We start from the raw sequence: 20,253 nt of genomic DNA, 5'->3' as shown, positions 1-20,253 counted from the left end.
CAACACTTGCGCTAAATGTATTCCGCCGAAATTTACAAAAGTAGACGATCTGTCAATAGGTTAGATGACTGTAATAGAGAATCACAAAAATATTGATTTGTACTAATAATATATCATAGTTAAAAGTTAAACCATGAAACAATGACGTCACCTTCATAGCCATTTCCTAACCATCACTTCTGCATCCCAACATTTGAGTATTTTAGCGCGCTTCTATTTTATTTGGATAATTTATCTTATATTGCACAGTTAAATCATTGGGCTTGTACTGCAAACGGAAATAAAAGATAAACGAAAAAATTAAACTGGGATTTATCAAAGCAAATAAGCTAAATTTGCCTAGAATCGATTCATCGATAGTGACTCTAACTGGAATAATAATTTTAAAATAAATACTAGAATTTTTATAGATATTAAATGAGTAAATATTACAGACACATTAACTATAAAATGTGGTAAAATATTGAAGGATATAAGTTAAAATACTATTAATATAATAAACGAAAATTAGTAAGTGTAGGTAATAACACTGAATAGTACCCAACAATAGCACAATCACCAATTGAGAACTGTGAGCATAGTATTACTGAAATCAAGGGTCCTATATTTGCAAGACAAATCAAAATTGTATGGATGGAAAACCATTGTATGGGAAAAAAGTTTTATGATGATAATTTGAATATACAGATGCAAGTGTATTTATTTGACAGGGACACCAGAATTTTCATTTTACATAGTTGATACTAACCAGAACACAAAAAAGGTTTAAATTATATGAATAATTTGAAACGACCGGAAAATAAAAAAGTGTATCTGGTATTGTATAAAATTATCTTGTAACATTTAGGTAAATAAAATGTAATTGTACAAACTGTAATTTTGATGTTATTTTAATACTAGCCTAAGCGAATACTAGCCTATTTAATACTAAGTGGTCTTATTGTTGTTAATAAATCACCGATATTCAAGCTACATCGGCTGGTTCACATCTTGATACAACATTTAATCACATTCCTCTAAAATTTTTCTGGCTTGGCACAAAAATACACAACTATTGAATAAAAAATAATGCTGTTATTTTATCAAACTAATTGAAGAATAATTGAAGAATAACCTAAAAAATAACATCTAGCTCTTAATCTCGGAAAGATTCCTATAAAATAAAATTGTTTTGTAAGTAAATTAGAGTAATTTATTACATTGACTTTAAAAACGGTAAGCAGTCTTGAAAAATATTTGTTAATTATTAAAATACATAATTTTGGGAACAGTCTATAAAATATTGTTTTTTGATAGGAAAAAATACAATTCTAGCAAAAACTTGGCTTGAGGTCGAGTTTCCGGACACTGCCCCAGGAAAATCAACCATCAAGAATTGGTATGCTAAGTTTAGACGTGGTGAAATGAGCACCGAAGACAATAAATGCAGTGGACGCCCAAAAGAGGTTGCTGCCAATGAAGACATTAAAAAAATCCACAAAATGATTTTGAATGACCGTAAATTGAAACTAAATGAAATAGCAGACACTCTAAAGATATCAACTGAATGTGTACATCATATCATTCACGAATATTTGGGTATGATAAAGCTCTGTCCAAAGTGGGTGCCGCGCGAGCTAGCTTTTGACCAAATACTATGACGAGTTGATGATTCGGAGCAGTATTGGAAGATGATCAAGCGTAATAAACCCGAGTTTTTGCATCGATATGTGACAATGGATGAAACATGGCTCCATCATTTCACTCCGAAGTCCAATCAACATTCATCCGAGTGGACTGCACACGTTGAACCCGCTCCGAAGCGTGGGAAAACGCAACAGTGGGCTGGCAAGTTTATGGCGTCTATATTTTGGGATGCGCATGGATTAATGTTCATTGAATACCTTGAAAATGGAAGGACCATCAACAGCAACTATTATATAGCGTTATTGGACCATTTCAAGGACGAAATCGCCGAGAAACGGCCGCATTTGAAGAAAAAGAAAGTGCTACTTCACCAAGACAACACGGTCCGTTGTAACAAGTCAGTGAAAACGATAGATCGATGAATTGGGCTTCAAATTGCTTCCTCATCGCCGTATTCTCCAGATCTGGTCCACAGCGACTATTTCCTGTTCTTATATCTTAAAAGAATACTCGCTGGTAAGAAATTTTCATCGAATGAAGAGGTAATCGCCGAAACTGAGGCGTATTTTGAAGTAAAGGACAAATCGTACTACAAAATTGGTATCGAAAAGTTGGAGGGTCGCTATAATCAGTGTATCACCCTTGAAGGGAATTATGTTAATAAAAAAATATTAAAAATATTAAAAATATAAATTAATAATAAAAAAAACAAATTTTGCCAAAAAAATGTGTTTTACTATGGCAGGCCGGGGACTTTTAAATTAACCTGTTATAGACAGTTTATTGTGAAAAATAGTGGCATATTTTCAGAGCCACATCAAACATGTTGAAATGTTCCACATGGCAGTGTCTTTGGTCCATTATTATACCTTCCATATACAGCTGATACTGACTCCAAACATTACTACTGTAGCAACAGACACTGGCAATGGCAATATTATCATATCAACGCGATTACACCTAAAATGTGTAATTCAAAGCCAAGTAGTATAGTATTATTAAAATTGTAAAAGTATTATTGAAATACCTTGAAAGAATGTCAGTTAAATGCCATTGATGTTTATAGGGTAAAACGTATAATGCCATCCGATCTGATAAAGAGCCATCTATGCGTAAAGTTTACGGTAGAATAGACTTTAGAATCAGATTTAGAGAAAGGTTTGTACTTATTAAAGTGATCTATTAAAATTATTGAATTTCCAAGACAATAAAAAAAGTTTTTTATATAAATTTCTGGTGAGCTTTAGACGCAGATTTTTCTCATCGAGTGATGTTATAATCCAGTGAATATAGATTACGGTTTTTTGGTGAAAAAATTTAAGTTCATTCCTTCAACAATTTTAGGATGAATCACCTAATTGTTTGTATTCTCTGTTCCCCAATATCGGATACCTACCAGATCTCTTAACGATGAATATGTTGATCTTAACAATGGACAGTTTACTTTTCTAGTAAAAGACTGAAAGATCAGTTCATGATCTCACATGAAACATTTACACCCAACTAAAATAGCCCCGTATTGCATTTTGTATCCATTATAACTGAAAGACATACTTTTTGTAATACGAGAAACTAACATGTATTTAATAACTTCATTATAGGCTACTTCAGCTGGTAATAAATAGAACATACATAAAACCATTCACAAAATGCATTTAATAATGTTTCATGTGAAGAAATAAATCAAGCCGTCAAAAAACTTACAATAATTCAGATGATATCCAGATTGTCCATAAATTACAGCATCCTATCAAAAAGAAAGATCAGCCGCTAAGAAAAAAAAAAGCGAAAAAGGTAAACATTTCTCTACTATTTCTATTTACACCATTAAACTTTTTACATAACTAATGCTAAAGAAACGGAAAATGACAACCTTATAAAATAACAGATATAGAACGAGAATAATATGCTGCTAATATACTTAAATTAGTTTATTTAAAAATAGTATTTTTATTGATTATTTTTTATTGATCTTTTTTATTTGTTCATTTAATTAATAATTTTTATTCTATTGTATTTCTCAAAATTCTTTTAGAATTTCATCTAAAAGTTTCGCTCAAAATCCGATATAATTTTACAAATAAATAAATATTAACAACGTACTATATAAAATTCTTTATTAGTAATAAGCAGTAACATTGTCAAGTAGTTCTTCCAAAATAGTCATCTAGCATTGTGAATATGAACAATTCAGTGAAGAATGCTAGAAGTCTCAATATCCATATCAGTAAATATACCGCTTTTAAACTTCGTTCGAAAAAACATGCGATGACTACAAGATTCCCGCAGTATTAATTTGTTAAAAACTTGGATGAAAGTATTTCATAAATTGCGTTCGGTATACAATGAGCTAATGCCCTAACCTACGTGTACACCAACTATCTCCTCAATAAGAAAAAATGTGCAATTCATTTATTGCAGATTATTACAGTGAGTGTAAACTTTAGAAGATAATGTATTTAAGAAAAGATTATCACACAATCTAAAGGTAATTGTTTGATGTGATTTACGATTTTAATGTTAAGTAAGTTTATTATACAATTTTTGTATAATCCACAATGTACGTTCTTTTTTATTGAATAAAAAATAATGCTGTTATTTTATTAAACTAATTGAAGAATAATTGAAGAATAACCTAAAAAATAACATCTAACTATTAATCTCGGAAAGATTCCTATAAAATAAAATAGTTTTGTAAGTAAATTAGAGTAATTTATTACATTGACTTTAAAAAAGGTAAGCAGTCTTGAAAATGTCTATTAATTATTAAAATACATAATTTTGGGAACAGTCTATAAAATATTGTTTTTTGAAAGGAGAAAATACAATTCAAGCAAAAACTTGAGTTGAGGCCGAGTTTCCGGACACTACCCCAGGAAAGTCAACCATCAAGAATTGGTATGCTAAGTTTAGACGTGGTGAAATGAGCACCGAAGACAATAAATGCAGTGGACGCCCGAAAGAGGTTGTTACCAATGAAGACATTAAAAAAATCCACAAAATGATTTTGAATGACCGTAAATTGAAACTAAATGAAATAACAGACACCCTAAAGATATCAACTGAATATGTAAGTCATATCATTCACGAAAATTTGAGTATGATAAAGCTCTGTCCAAAGTGGGTGCCGCGCGAGCTCACTTTTGACCAAATACAATGACGAGTTGATGATTCGGTGCAGTGTTGGAAGATGACCAAGAATAATAAACCTGAGTTTTTGCATCGATATGTAACAATGGATGAAATGGCTCCATCGTTTCACTCCGAAGTCCAATCGACATTCATCCGAGTGGACTGCACACATTGAACCCGCTCCGAAGCGTGGGAAATCGCAACAGTCGGCTGGCAAGGTTATGGCGTCTATATTTTGGGATGCGCATGGAATAATGTTCATTGAAAATGGAAGGACCATCAACAGCAACTATTATATAGCGTTATTGGACCGTTTGAAGGACGAAATCGCCGAGAAACGGCCGCATTTGAAGAAAAAGAAAGTGCCACTTCACCAAGACAACACGGTCCGTTGTAACAAGTCAGTGAAAACGATAGATCCATGAATTGGGCTTCAAATTGCTTCCTCATACGCCGTATTCTCCAGATCTGGTGCACAGCGACTATTTCTTGTTCTTATACCTTAAAAGAATACTCGCTGGTAAGAAATTTTCATCGAATGAAGAGGTAATCGCCGAAACTGAGGCGTATTTTGAAGTAAAGGACAAATCGTACTACAAAATTGGTATCGAAAAGTTGGAGGGTCGCTATAATCAGTGTATCACCCTTGAAGGGAATTATGTTGAATAAAAAAAACAAATTTTGCCAAAAAAAATGTGTTTTACTATGGCAGGCCGGGGACTTTTAAATTAACCTGTTATAGACAGTTTATTGTGAAAAATGGTGGCATATTTTCAGAGCCACATCAAACATGTTGAAATGTTCCACATGGCAGTGTCTTTGGTCCATTATTATACCTTCGATATACAGCTGATACTGACTCCAAACATTACTACTGTAGCAACAGACACTGGCAATGGCAATATTATCATATCAACGCGATGACACCTAAAATGTGTAATTCAAAGCCAAGTAGTATAGTATTATTAAAATTGTAAAAGTATTATTGAAATACCTTGAAAGAATGTCAGTTAAATGCCATTGATGTTTATAGGGTAAAACGTATAATGCCATCCGATCTGATAAAGAGCCACCTATGCGTAAAGTTTACAGTAGAATAGACTTTAGAATCAGATTTAGAGAAATGTTTGTACTTATTGAAGTGATCTATTGAAATTATTGAAATTCCAAGACAATAAAAAAAGTTTTTTATATAAATTTCTGGTGAGCTTTAGACGCAGATTTTTCTCATCGAATGATGTTATAATCCAGTGAATATAGATTACTGTTACTGTACTGAATATAGATTACTGATTACTGTTTTTTGGTGAAAAAAATTAAGTTCATTCCTTCAACAATTTTAGGATGAATCACCTAATTGTTTATATTCTCTGTTCCCCAATATCGGATACCTACCAGATCTCTTAACGATGAATATGTTGATCTTAACAATGGACAGTTTACTTTTCTAGTAAAAGACTGAAAGATCAGTTCATGATCTCACATGAAACATTTACACCCAACTAAAATAGCTCCGTATTGCATTTTGTATCCATTATAACTGAAGGACATACTTTTTGTAATACGAGAAACTAACATGTATTTAATAACTTCATTATAGGCTACTTCAGCTGGTAATAAATAGAACATACATAAAACCATTCACAAAATGCATTTAAAAATGTTTCATGTGAAGAAATAAATCAAGCCGTCAAAAAACTTACAATAATTCAGATGATATCCAGATTGTCCATAAATTACAGCATCCTATCAAAAAGAAAGATCAGCAGCTAAGAAGAAAAAAGCGAAAAAGGTAAACATTTCTCTACTATTTCTATTTACACCATTAAACTTTTTACATAACTAACGCTAAAGAAACGGAAAATAACAACCTTATAAAATAAAAGATATAGAACGAGAACTATATGCTGCTAATATTATTATTATTTTTTATTGATCTTTTTTATTTGTTCATTTAATTAATAATTTTTATTCTATTCTATTTCTCAAAATCCTCTTAGATTTTCATCTTTTTTATTTTCAAATAAATATTAACAACGTACTATATAAAATTCTTTATCAGTAACTAGCAGTAACATTGTCATCTAAATAAATAATTAACAAATTTAACTAGAAATTCGTTTTAGATTGAACCAAAATCCACCGTCAACAGAAATATTGAGTCCTCTAGACAACCTCAATGGTAAATGCATCTTATCTGAAAAGCTAATCTCGAAATTCAACAGCATTTTAAACAACAAGACTTTGGTCTCCAAGAGAGCGAATCTGGAAGCAATACAATTCCTCGGACCCAATCCGAACGGAATATATGTATACGGTTTGATCTTCACTTTATTTTCGTCGTTAAATCTTTCTGGGTCGAACTTCTCGGGATCCGGATAATATGCGGGATCTCTATGTATACCAAAAACGGGAATCCACAATAGACCATCAACTGGAATTGTGACGGGCGTTTCGTCCGGTCTTACTGCTTCGATAGTATATGGTTTGGTGCAAATACGATCTAACAATCCTCCTTGCGGCCATTTTCTAATCAATTCTGAAAATTAAAATGCATTAACACAATGAAGCAGAACTTTCAATAACTATAAAATATTTCAATAGTGACGAATCGATATTGTTTACCGTTCATTATTATTCAGTCACTGATGTCAAATAAACATAACAAAATACTGTAAATTTAAAAGAAATTTTAATATTGTCACCCTAAATAATTGCTACTGAAGAAAATAAAAATGAAATCTGCCTTTATAAAAGTAAGCAAACCCACAGAAGAACGAGAATAACGTTGAAAACAGCAAGGGGGAGAAAAACAAACTAAAGACGTAGGTTTTTCAAAACTTTAAAAACCCTAGAAGATTCATCCTGAATGAGCGACTCAAATCGCATGGCTATTTCTCACAGAGCTGATTTGAATGGTTCAACCTGATCTCTGTAGCATTAAAAATTGGACCATTTTGATATAAGCCTCCATAAAAAATTCTACCCAACAATTGAAGAGTATTTTGAATATTCTATACATCCTGATTATATAGTATCTTGATGCATGTTGGCAACAGTTTTTCAGTTTACATGTCAAGTATTGTATTACATTTCAGTGTTTTAACGTTGTAATGGCAGCATACACTAATCCTGCCAAAACATCATTGACAAAGAGGTAAAACTGTCGTAACCTAATCATAACTGACAGAAGAAACTAAGAAGGAATTAGTGAATATGGCATGGTCCAATGAATTATCGTTAAACTACAAAAAAGCAGCCTCCAGAATTTCTGCGTCCTACAATCAAGCATGGGAGAGATTTCATTATGATTTAGGTGGCATAATTGCTACACGAGCTATATTTCAAACTATAACAATATTTCAAAATGATAATGCGGCCATGCACACAGCCAAAAGTTTAGTCTTGGCATGAGGAACATCAGAACATCATCTGTCATCTTCCTTGTGTAGCATAATAGCTAGATCTCAACATAAATAAACCGTTATGGGTAGTTTTAGAACAAATAGTGAGGTATAAATTCCCATCTATAAATATATTGAAACAATTGGCAGACATTTTGGTACACTAAATGGATAGAATTCCGTTGGAAACTATTCAGACACTCTACGAGTCTATTCCGCAAAGAATTGAAGGTATTTCAAAGGCAAATGGTACTCAATGATATCTTACACACACTTAACTTGTTTCATTCTATATCAACAACTAGCCTCACATCATTCAATAATTACAGAAGTCGACATATATCATAATAATTTGAAGCAGAATACCAGAACAATTCGAACCTAAATCAACAGAAATTTGAGAGGTTGGAGGCAAATGCAGATAAACAGCAACAACATTCATAGAACTGGTACTGAACATGAAGACAGACGATAAGCTAATAAAAGAAAGTCAACTGACGATTGAGCATATTCTAAGTGTAAATATTTTAGTTTTGGCTTTATTTATTAATCCTTACCAGACATAAATGTGTATACGGTGAGAGGCCAAAGCTATCAAATGAATATCTTGTACAAGTTCCCTTCGGTAAATATAACCTCAGATAAAAAAAGTCATAAATACCACTCTACACCGTCCACTAAAATATCATTTCAATATGCATATCGAAATAAAATTAGTTATTAGTTCAGAAAGAAATTTTTTGAAAATCCCTGCCTCGATATCGGTATATATATAAATTATTTAAAATTTGAAAAAAAAAATAAAAAAAAAATAATTAAATTATTTTAAAAATTATTTTTTAGACTTTTAAATAATAAACAAGTACACCGAATATGTTTCGTCTATAAAAAGTAAGCTCGACTACTTTTTCAACCTTTTCTTCAAATCCCTACATCGTAAAAGAATTTTTAGAATTCCCTCATGAAAACATCTAATAACATAGATCTTACCAGACACTACCATATCCATATATTTCATCTTTAATAAGGCCTCATATGTTAGTTTACGATTATTTTCCTCATAAGTTTGTTTTATTTCTTCTCTCAGTCTATCCTGAACATCTTTATTCATGGCCAATTCGTAAGATGCAAAACACATAGCTGTTGATATCGCATCAAATCCAGCGAAGAAAAAGATCAAAGCTTGAGACGTTATATCGTCATTTGTTAATTGTTTAAGCTGGCGGAATTTAGCTAGAAGTAGTAAATTATTATAAATTATAAATGTTATCCAATCTAAAACAAAAAAAAAACTTACTTATATCAGTTGATTCCTGAACTGTAGCAAAACCAGCATCAATCGTATCGGTATTATCTTCTTGCTTGATACCTTTCCTTGCCTCCAATAACATGTTTATCATATCAGGGCGTACAATACCTTTATCTTCTCTCATTTGGATAGTTTCATTAATGGTAGCGCGGAAGAACTTGGACGCAGCTTTATCCAGCATAGATATTTTGAATTTCTGAAAATATAACGAAATATAATGTTTATTTATATTAAATTATTTTTAATAAATTATACACATTATTCGAAAATTTGTTTTTACGCTAATTATTGTAGAACCTTCAACTAGTAGAACAAGCAACTCATTCCAGCTCGCCAATTTGGGTTTATAAATAAGCACTCAAAAATAAGCATCGTATTATGGATGTAATTAAGAAAACGTTTGCAAAAACGAAAATTGTTCAGGTGTGTTTCTAGGCATGGCCGAAGTTTTGTAAAATATAGCACGAGGGCGTAGATACAAGTTAGCAAACGAATTACTTAATCAGATGAGCCGGATTCCAATTTTACATTTTTAATCTAAACTTCAACATAAGATATAGCGATATTCAGATTTGATACCCATCTATGTGTATCACAAGTCTAGATGTGCGGATATCACAAAAAAAGGTTACCAGCCAGTAATAATTACTTCTAGATTTTTTTCATATGCGAATATAGAAAAATACTTAAACACAACACAGAATATCAAGCTGAAGTGGAGCGAGGAGGAGCATGTTAAGAAGAAACAAGCAGAACATTAGAGAATCCAAATTATCACTTCACAATAAATGGTTATTTTACAAACAAATTTTTAAGACATTGTGAACCTATCATTTGTGAACCTATCATGTGCATCTATTGGGTCGCCAAAGAAATACACTAACAATGTGATCCAAACTTATCAAAACAAACTTTTTGGCAACATTGTTAACGTTAGCTTATCTATAAAAACCTAATGGTACCAGTGGTCAACAAAGAAATTACTTAGTGTTCGCAAACCGTTTATTGCGAACACTAAGTAAGATTACGTTAACATAAAACATTGATTTGTATAGTCTGAAAAGATGAAACACTTTATTAACATAGTATCCGTCAACTAACTTAGCCATAGAGGATATTTTAAATAACACAAATTTCGATTCCTTCACAATAAATGTCCATTTTGTGGTAAAGAACGGACCGAAATACATTATACTTCTGATATATAGTTACAACATTTCGTTACCTTGAAAAGCGATGGTACCAAAAAGAATCCAAAAAACTTTAGGCTGATTAAAATTCCTGAAAAGTTTGTTATCTTCCTACCCATCAGGTAGAACGTGTTCTCTGGTTGCGTTAGGGAATCCACCTTAATACCAAATGCTGTGGTAGCAATAACATCACTAGTATATCTAAAACAATATCAGATTGTAAATTACACTTCTATCCCTGTTATTGTGGATCTTGCTTAATTCCCATTCTATTATCTTAGTAGGCAGGAACTATTGTTACTATAGGTCAAGCAAAAAAACTACTTAGCAAAGCGGTCATCTTATATAATTGGTACATATATATAAATAATATAATTGGTAAACTCATATATTTCTTCTTGCATAAAATTAACAATTGGGTTGCAATGAAATCCAATGAAAACATCAACAATTTAAAATATGTTGAACGTTGAACATGAAACGTCGAAATTATGTATAACAGTAATTACCTGAATTGGAAATATCAGAATAGATGTGATGAGAATCTTGTACATATTATTGTCTTTTTATGGATTTTTGTATAGTATTATTTTAAGGCTTATCAAAAGCAAACAACAACTATTCCGAGCAAGCTATTTTCAGAAATGCAAGAACATATTCGAAAATAATGATTTAGCAAAAAAAAAATTTAAAATATAGTGTCGAGGTGCTAAAACCAAAAAAAATACGATCACGTTGTCATTCGTAGATATAATTTCTAATGGAGGGCTCCTTTAGTGATTTTATTCCCTTTGTGCTCTGCACCATGGCAATCTGTTTGAAAACAATAAGCAGCTGTGTTGTCCATCTTGTAAATTGTTTGTTTACAAACTCTCCACATGAACCCACTACTGAGACTTGGGATGTAGCATCTCTTGAGCCTCACGTGCTCTAGTCCAGCTATTCCACTCAGCGCCAGTGCGAGCTCGCTTGTATGTTGCCGCAGTATTCTCTAATTCTCTATGCTATACTGACCTATTTCCTGTCTTACTGATCTCACACCGAGATCTGAATTCATGTTAGTCATGCCTTGAAGTATATTGAGTTATTAGTTATTATAGTATATATAGTATTCCTTAATCATTTTACTGTCACTCACAAATTCAATGTGATTGTAGGTTTGTAGTTGTAATTGAAGCAATTTTGTAAAAAAGTTTCTAAATATTGTTTTTGCAATGAAATACGTTTTCATCTCGTATATCTTCAAACCTAAGTCCAGAAAATTTCACTAAATTATGATGTGTTTTCAAAAACCTGTGACATATCCTGATAAATACAGTATTTTCTAAATTAAGTTTGGTTTATTAAAAGATGTAAAAATATATCGTTTTCAGTTTATAACATGTCCACTCAGTTAATACCGAAAAAAAACATATCTGTCATTTGTAATCACATTCAAAATCTCGTTTCATTCTTTCATGCTTGGACAATATTTATGCGCATACATAAAAAATTCCATTTTGTTCGAACTTCTAGCTGATCTTCATCATCATCATATGTAATATATTATCATATTTCTTCTATAATATCATACTTGTCATTTCAACGCTGTGAAATCAGTAAAATCCGTGACTCACTAGTCATTTTAATTCTTGCTACCATATCCCTTTTTTTTAATATATTATATATTTATTAATTCACTTTTCTCTTTTTCATCTGCTTATATTAAGTTAACTACTAGTTGACCAAAATGAAACAACTAATGTAGGAATCATAGTAACAAATGTGTTTTTGAATAGTGTGAATGATTTAACTGTACCTTTATAATTAAGTTAATCTTAGAGCACTCACCTGGTATACGTTTCTTTCATCTCCAGTTCAATTTTATCGCCGCCTTTATCCCCATAAAACTTAACAAAAGTATCGGCTGCTTCGTCCATTAAACTAAACATTGCCTTCATCTTGCTACTAGTAAAAGTTCCAGTCAATGTTGCTCTCATCTCTCTCCATCGTTGTCCTTTTAAGGCGAATAAGTTCTTGCCCCATAAGGGATCAGCTTCAGGATCGACAAACTTACTGTGATCAGTGAAATGGTCAAAATCTTTAACGGTAATTTGTTTGATCAAATCCGGATCGCGTAATATCAAAGTGGGGGTGAAAAATTGGTAGATACCGGAATATCTGAAAAAAAATTATTATAATTTTAACAAGAAACAGAGTAAAACCAATAGCAGAACACTCACCTGCTGTTAGGTTGCATATTATACACCCATTCTATGTACTCGCAAAAACTTTTTGTTCGGAATACATTCACCCAGCTGTCTCCAAAGATCAACCATGGCTTCGATTGTTTAACGCCCCTGTCCGACCAATATCTCAAAGGCTTATCGAGAGTGTACCAAATCAAGATGGCAAGTATAGCCGCTAACACAAGCCAAAACATCTTCTTAGTAAGAGTACTGAAAGAACAGTTACAGTATTAACTCATAAAACATATCGTATAATAAAATTAAATATTACTATTTCAGTTATTCAATAAGATCACGGAAATTAAATGGAAATGGAAAACGGTATTTTCCAATAGTAATAGACACTATAATTTCTCAATATAATTTCCCCAACTTTATTATCCTTATTCCGACGATCCTCTAATTATTAGAAGCCTGAAAGTGTTAAATATGGTGAATAAATTGAATGTTGAAACAGTTTTTTCTTTAATACATAATTATGGCTACACTCTTATTAATAGTGCAGCGTACAAAATCATTTTAATCATTTTTCGCCATATTGAATTTCTCAAGTCGCACTCGAAAGTAATTTTGTTCCATTGTTGTCGAATACGGCATACATATCTCCAAATTAAATTTAATTTAATTAAGAAATTTAAGTGTTTTATGAAATATGAACGTAAATTGTAGATGGTAAAATGTTTAGCCACAAATGGGTCATTACAACATGTGCACATGATAGAGTTACCTAAAATTAAAAGATTACCAGCTGTACCATACTATCCACCCAAACACAGTTAGGGGTGAATCTGCAGTATTTTAATATAAAGAACAGTCGTAAACATTCTAAAGGCTTTATGTATGAGACATGCGAGATATAAGCAAAATTTTCCATCTAAATGTGCAATGAGAAAAGAGAACTACATCGAATTCTTTAAAAAATTAGGACATCACTTAATAATTGCAAAATATTTTTATGTTAAATAAACATTTTGAGGGGTCGAAAATTATCACCATAAAGGGTAAACATTTATATGGCGCAACCAAACAATTCAAATATATATGCCAATATACAGGTAAACCAACCTACACGTGAATAAAACACTACACCAATAATTGTAGTCATTTTAGAAAGTAACAAGAAAGGCAGCATGAAATAATATACCAGACACCATAATAAACACCAAAAGACAAACCATCATCAGGAATAAACAATTCAAGAGAAATTAGAGAGCTATTAGTAATAAAGCGTAAAACAAGGAAAAATGGCAACAAAGCAATACATCAGCTGATAAAACTTTAAATAAACTGGACTAACAACTCAACACGAACCGCGAAAAGGGAAATGCGCTCTAAATTTCCTAAGAACATAAGAAGACGATCAAGAGTTGGAATATTGTGTTTGAGAGGCAGTTAAAAAATAAGCAACAAAAAGAGACCAAAACTCGCCGAACTGTAAAAATGGAGAATGGTCGAGAAGATAAAAGATAGAGAAAGGGTAAAATTATTGGCTAAGTACTCAGCAGATGCTTTCCAAACTCACGCTGCTGACAGATGTAATACCATATCTGATCCAAAAAGATGTGAAGATAAAGTTACAAACCCAAGAACTTCAAGGGAAATCGCTAAAGGAAATTCAGAAAATTTCAATATCAGAAAAGCGCCAGGGTATGATTTAAAAAATGACCAAGTAGTTAAACTCTGTCTCTGAAATATCTTCTGTTATCTTTAAGAACAATGTGAAGGGAAATTTCTAGATAGTTGTAATTAATAATTAGTTGTAAAATGCTATATACATAGGCTTTTAAATAATTTCCACACAAATTAATTGAACAACTAGTAGTACAATAATAAAAGTTATCCAGATAATACCAAATATAAAATTTCTCAAATCGTTGTGCAGAAAGTCCATATATGCGGCATGTAGTACCGTTTTCCTAGTCCTCATTTTTCGCGTCTTGCGTCCCAATTGCCGCAGAATGCCCCAATTTCATAGTTGGAACAGGCCACCTATCTAAGTTTTTTCTTCGAGTCAAGATTCAGCTGGACTCTCAAAATTCAGAAATACATTCAAAAAGGTCAAGATATGACAAATCTACTGATCCCTACTCAGTAACAAGGCCAGCAGGCTACCACTTCTCCAATAGAAGATGCTGATTCTAACCGTCGTCTGTATGGATCCAGACTCTACTATCAATAGGTCTCCCCCCATCGGGTGGAAAGTCTTCAGGTTTTTCATAACAAATTCGTCAGAAGAATGCTCTATGCTCCCTGGTTGGTAAGAAATTCCCTAATTCGCTGGCAAACTAATGTTTTCTAAGCTCAAGATACGTCTTAAATTATCCGAAAACAAATTTTACTTCAAATTGGTCGACATTATAGCTCTATAACTCATCCCGGCCAACTCGCTTCATCCTGCGTGTCTTCCTGAGTAGGTATGCGTAACAGTACGCTAATCAGCATTCGCCGTTGGCCTTATCAACATCAATTTAACCATAAATACTAACAATGTCGCCGTTTGTCCAAAATCGGCACCAAATAGTGGCACATTGCGAATTAGTGAACCTCGTGTGAGTTGGCGTCGTTTCATGTACGATAATTATATTTATTAATAACATTTTAACGGGCACTCATTTTGTAATAAAGTTTCATCTTTTCGGCGTGCTGCCTAATCGTGTAATTTGACATCATTGTTTAAACAATAAACAACAGGTTAAACAAACGCCGTCAAAACAGTATAATCATTGTCGAAATACTTTGTATTATTTATATTTTTATTATATGAACTGAATAAATCTGAAAAAAGATATTGTAAAAAACGAATCAAGTCAAATTGGTTGTTGCAGCAGGACTTATATTATCTCCAAACGTCACCAGTTGCTTACGATCGACCTCAACTAGCCTTGGGAACTATCGACTGAAAAAAGTCGAAACAGTCGATAGTAAAAAATAGTAAGTCAATAGTAAAAAAACTACCGACTAAAAATAGTAATTACTATTTCACTCAAATGCAGGCGTCATCTGTGTTTCGTAGATGTACGAATTCTTTCCCATATTAATGTTTAGAGAGGAAAGGCTGAAGATAATTGGTTGAGTCTCTTTGCTGTACAATCAGTTCATCTTAAATTAAATTAAATTTTAAATAATTTTAAATTGGCAAGTGGCAGTATGAAAAAAGGAATGAAATAGTGATGCCAAATATATTTAACCATATTTAAATATTCAGAAAATGACACAGACATAATATACCAGATCAATTGAAAAGTCCCCGGCCTAACACGTAGATGGCGCTACCAGAATTAAATCAATATGTTTTTTAGTTAGCCCAACCCTCAAAAGATGCGTGCATAAATTTGACAGGTGTCGATCAGAGCTGATTATTAGTTTGCGAATTATAGCATTTTGAGTGAAGCAACTTTTGTTATTGTGAAAAAATGGATAAAAAGGAATTTCGTGTGTTGATAAAAAATTCACAAAATGATTTTGAATGACCGTAAATTGAAATTGAATGAAATAGCAGACACTCTAAAGATATCAACTGAACGTGTACATCATATCATTTATGAATATTTGGGTATGAGAAAGCTCTGTGCAAAGTGGGTGCCACGCGAGCTTGCTTTTGACAAAAAACAACGAGGAGCTGATGATTCGGAGCAGTGTTTGAAGATGATCAAGCGTAATAAACTCGAGTTTTTTCGTCGATATGTGACAATGGATGAAACATTGCTCCATCATTTCATCCCGAAGTCCAATCGACAGTTATCCGAGTGGATTGCACACGATGAACCCGCTCCAAAGAGTGGGAAAACGCAACAGTCGGCTGGCAAGGTTATGACGTCTGTATTTTAGGATGCGCATGGAATAATTTTCATTGACTAGCTTGAAAAAGGAAGGACCATCAACAGAGATTATGACATAGCGTGATTGGACCGTTTGAAGGACGAAATCGCTGAGAAAAGCCGCATTTGAATAAAAAGAAAGTGCTGCTTTATCAAGATAATGCACCGTATTACAAGTCAGTGAAAACGATGGCAAAAATCCATGAATTGGTCTTCGAATTGCTTCCTCATCCACCGTATTATCCAGATCTGGCCCCCAGCGACTATTTCCCGTTCTCAGTTCTCAAAAGAATGCTCGTTGGGAAGAAATTTTCGTCGATTGAATAGATGATCCCCGAAACTGAGGCCTATTTTGAAGCAAAGGACAAATCGTACTACAAAAATGGTATCGAAAAGTATCGTAAAGGTAATTGGTTTATTTCTATTTCATACCAACATGTGCTTACTCATTTTTTCTCAATTATGCCATAAATGTGACGGAGATGTATTTATTCCTTTTTGAGCTGTCTTTAGGAAAAAAAGGAAATAGAAAATTGTTATAATTTATTACCTTCAAAATAACAGTTTCATTCTGAATGGTGTAATATTTTTTTATATTTCATATATTTGACTTGATTTTCATTTGATTGATTTTCAATCAATATTTATCAACTATTTAACCATCGGCGCTCTTTTTAAATACAATAATATTTTTATTTATCGCTAATAAGGGATATTCTAAGATTATTATTCGTTAAAACTTGAATAGAAGAAGTTTTTCATTCAAAAGGATTGAACAAACATCAAGAAACTTAAAAGAAAATCGATTCAAAAGTCAATCAAAAAAAGACCCAATAGTTGCCCAAAAATATACAAATGCAGTCAAAATGATTTTCTTATATATCAATCAAAATGTTGTTCTTTTTACCCTACATTAACAAATAATCTCGAAAAATAGAGTTCCAAAATGCTGATATATATTGTTATTTATATTATACAATATATTGGTATTTACAATGTCGCGGCTAGGACGGCAAAGTCAGATCGTTAAAAGTCAGTCGAATGAAACTAGTAGGTCCAAAAACAGTAACTGAAAGTACACGACTGAAACACTGTCAATGTAATCACATTACATCTACAGACTACAAATTACACGATTCTCAATAGTAAAAAGTAGTAAAATCAGTCACACCGAAAATAGAGACAGAATCAGTCGATAACAAAAACTAGTCAATTACTAAAAAGTCGATAGTCATTTCAGCCGATAGTTCCCAACGCTAGCCTCAACCGTTCTGACGTCGGATATATATATATATATATATATATATATATATATATATATATATATATATATATATATATATATATATATATATATATATATATATATATATTAATCATCTATTTCTACAATATAACTATCATCGGGAAACATGAGATCAGTCCAGGAATCTTTTTAGTTAAAATCTTTTTAAATACCATACCAGACGACATCTCCTTTGTGCTATGGTTAATGGTAAGATTTCTGAAAAAGTTTAATGTGTACAGTCTAGAGCAGAACAAAAATTAATAAAGACGACATTACTGATTCTTCCATAAATTAAGATAGTGCGAAATCTTATCTGCTCTATACATAACATATCATCAATAATGTTATTAACTAATACATCATAATCAGCAACACAGAGAACATATAATCTTATCAGCTTTTTGTTATAAAACAGTTTTTAATTGGCACAAAACACTTTAATAATGTTAATTAAAACAAATATATATCTCATTTTCCCAAATATTACAAAAACATGTTATATTATGAAAATAAACTGTACTTTAGAACAAAATATGAACATGTAAAAATATGATAATAAAAGTTGATTATATCGAAATAAACCTCCTGTTCTTATATAGAAATCTCCGTGTTTTTTCTGTATAAAATATTTGAAAATTATTTGATTTTATTGACAGAAGCGACCATTTGTTGCAATGAAACTTTATAAAAAAATTTAAATGATAATCTCAACAATAAAAAAGCCTGGATAAATCCCGGACAATTCCATCCTGACATAAAGTCTTAAAAAATAGTGGACAATATTTTCAAGGTTAAATATTGCCTAATAGAAAACATGTTTACCAACTAAAATTTATGTGTATTATTAACTAAAATTTATGATGAAGTATTATGAAATTAGGCGTAAAATTCGAATCGTTTAATCTTCGAAATTAATCAAATTGGAATTTAAATAATCGAGACCTCTCTTCGTGCTTTTTTCATTGAGAATCAAAATATTTCAGTGTGATTATTATGATTTGCACCTGATTTAAGACCAGGTGACTTTGAACTATTTTAAAGTACCAATGAGAATATAGCGTTATACCAACATTGAAAACATCTTTTACCAAAATGTATAAATATAGATATACTATATAACTTATACTTAATGTAGAATAAAAAAATAAACACAAAAAATCAATTTAATTAATTTAAAAACCTATGTTAATAATCAAGATATTTATTGCTAATTTTATACTACGCTCTTCCTAATTTAAAGTCTAATTATCTCACATTACAAAAAATTTGTTCTTATTTGTTCATATTGCCTCTATTTTTAGTTTTAATTTAATTAAATTTGGGAATAATTTTGATATTCTTCTGCGAAACCTCCTTAAATACTTTTTATACAAATTGTTAAAAACCTTCTGTAAAAATATGCTATATATTAATGATAGATACTTGTATAATAAAATATAAATAGTAAATGTTTTGATAATAATTGAAATACATTTCTTTTAGTGAGTAAAATATCCTTATAAAAAATTAAAAGAATTAAAATAGTTTCAACAAGTTTATGTCAAATAAAAAACAACAAAGTTCACTACACCACAGAGTTGAAGTAACAAGTAAAATGATATATTACAATAGGAATTACTGTTAAAACATAAGTAAAATTCTAAATAGATTAATCATAAATAAAGCAGTAAAATAATCATAAAGTGTGCAGAAAAATTAACCGTATTAAATGTTTTAACAGTTTAGTTTATATTATGTTCAATAACTTAATGTAATAGGTTTACCTTAACTATCTAACAAGTAAATATAGCCGCTACAGCACGGAACACGGTTAATGTGTCGATGTTGTTATTCCACGAGTATAACACATAATTGCCATTTATCTTTCTGCAAGTATTATGCGCAGAAAGCCTGATATGTTTCAGACGAAGAATTAATACCAAAATTAGTGTTTTCGAAATAAACAAGGGATCAATTTTAAATTTTAAAAAAATTCTCTATTTTTTATATATTTTTATTATTTAATTATTACATTATTAGTAGTCGTTTCGTATATATATATATATATATATATATATATATATATATATATATATATATATATATATATTATATATATATATATATATATATATATATATATATATATATATATATATTTACCCTTACCCTGGCGAGTACTACCATTGCACGTCCGTTATTGTTGGTGTTAGGGTATAAGCTGGTACGTTGCGCTTTACTTTCTATCAGTGCTTTCAACAGTGCTATCAGTTACCATT

General features: G+C 31.4%; 2 protein-coding genes and 1 long non-coding RNA gene across 3 annotated transcripts in view; 1 reads left to right on the top strand and 2 right to left on the bottom strand.

Moving 5' to 3' along the window:
- LOC143206535 (uncharacterized) overlaps window positions 1–20,253 on the bottom strand; it is a 553,256-nt gene that overhangs the window by 129,936 nt on the left and 403,067 nt on the right. The gene's annotated exons all lie outside the window — the stretch shown is intronic.
- Window positions 1–20,253, top strand: part of LOC143206525 (cytochrome P450 9e2) — a 90,171-nt gene that overhangs the window by 25,535 nt on the left and 44,383 nt on the right. The gene's annotated exons all lie outside the window — the stretch shown is intronic.
- LOC143206530 (cytochrome P450 9e2) lies at window positions 6,758–19,895 on the bottom strand. Its single transcript, XM_076419125.1, has 7 exons — window positions 19,759–19,895; window positions 12,884–13,099; window positions 12,492–12,821; window positions 10,697–10,862; window positions 9,460–9,667; window positions 9,153–9,395; window positions 6,758–7,297 (listed from the first exon to the last, which is right to left on the bottom strand). The coding sequence occupies exons 2-7, from the start codon at window positions 13,081–13,083 to the stop codon at window positions 6,864–6,866; spliced, it is 1,581 nt and encodes a 526-aa protein (XP_076275240.1). The 5' UTR covers window positions 13,084–13,099; window positions 19,759–19,895; the 3' UTR covers window positions 6,758–6,863.

This window comes from Rhynchophorus ferrugineus, unplaced genomic scaffold (assembly GCF_030347505.1).
Source record: "Rhynchophorus ferrugineus isolate W39M unplaced genomic scaffold, kcgeb_rfMv2 rfM1, whole genome shotgun sequence".
Taxonomy (NCBI): Eukaryota; Metazoa; Arthropoda; class Insecta; order Coleoptera; family Curculionidae; genus Rhynchophorus; species Rhynchophorus ferrugineus.
The sequence above is the reverse complement of the archived record's forward strand: the minus strand, read 5'-3'. Positions and strand labels throughout refer to the sequence as shown.

Excerpts from the sequence above, each read along its gene's own strand:
- LOC143206530 (XM_076419125.1), bottom strand. The coding sequence starts at position 13,083 with ATGTTTTGGCTTGTGTTAGCGGCTATACTTGCCATCTTGATTTGGTAC. Across the intron at positions 10,863-12,491 it reads ATGAAAGAAACGTATACCAG|ATATACTAGTGATGTTATTG; the intron begins GTGAGTGCTCTA and ends ATATTGTTTTAG. Across the intron at positions 9,668-10,696 it reads TGGTACCATCGCTTTTCAAG|AAATTCAAAATATCTATGCT; the intron begins GTAACGAAATGT and ends TTATATTTTCAG.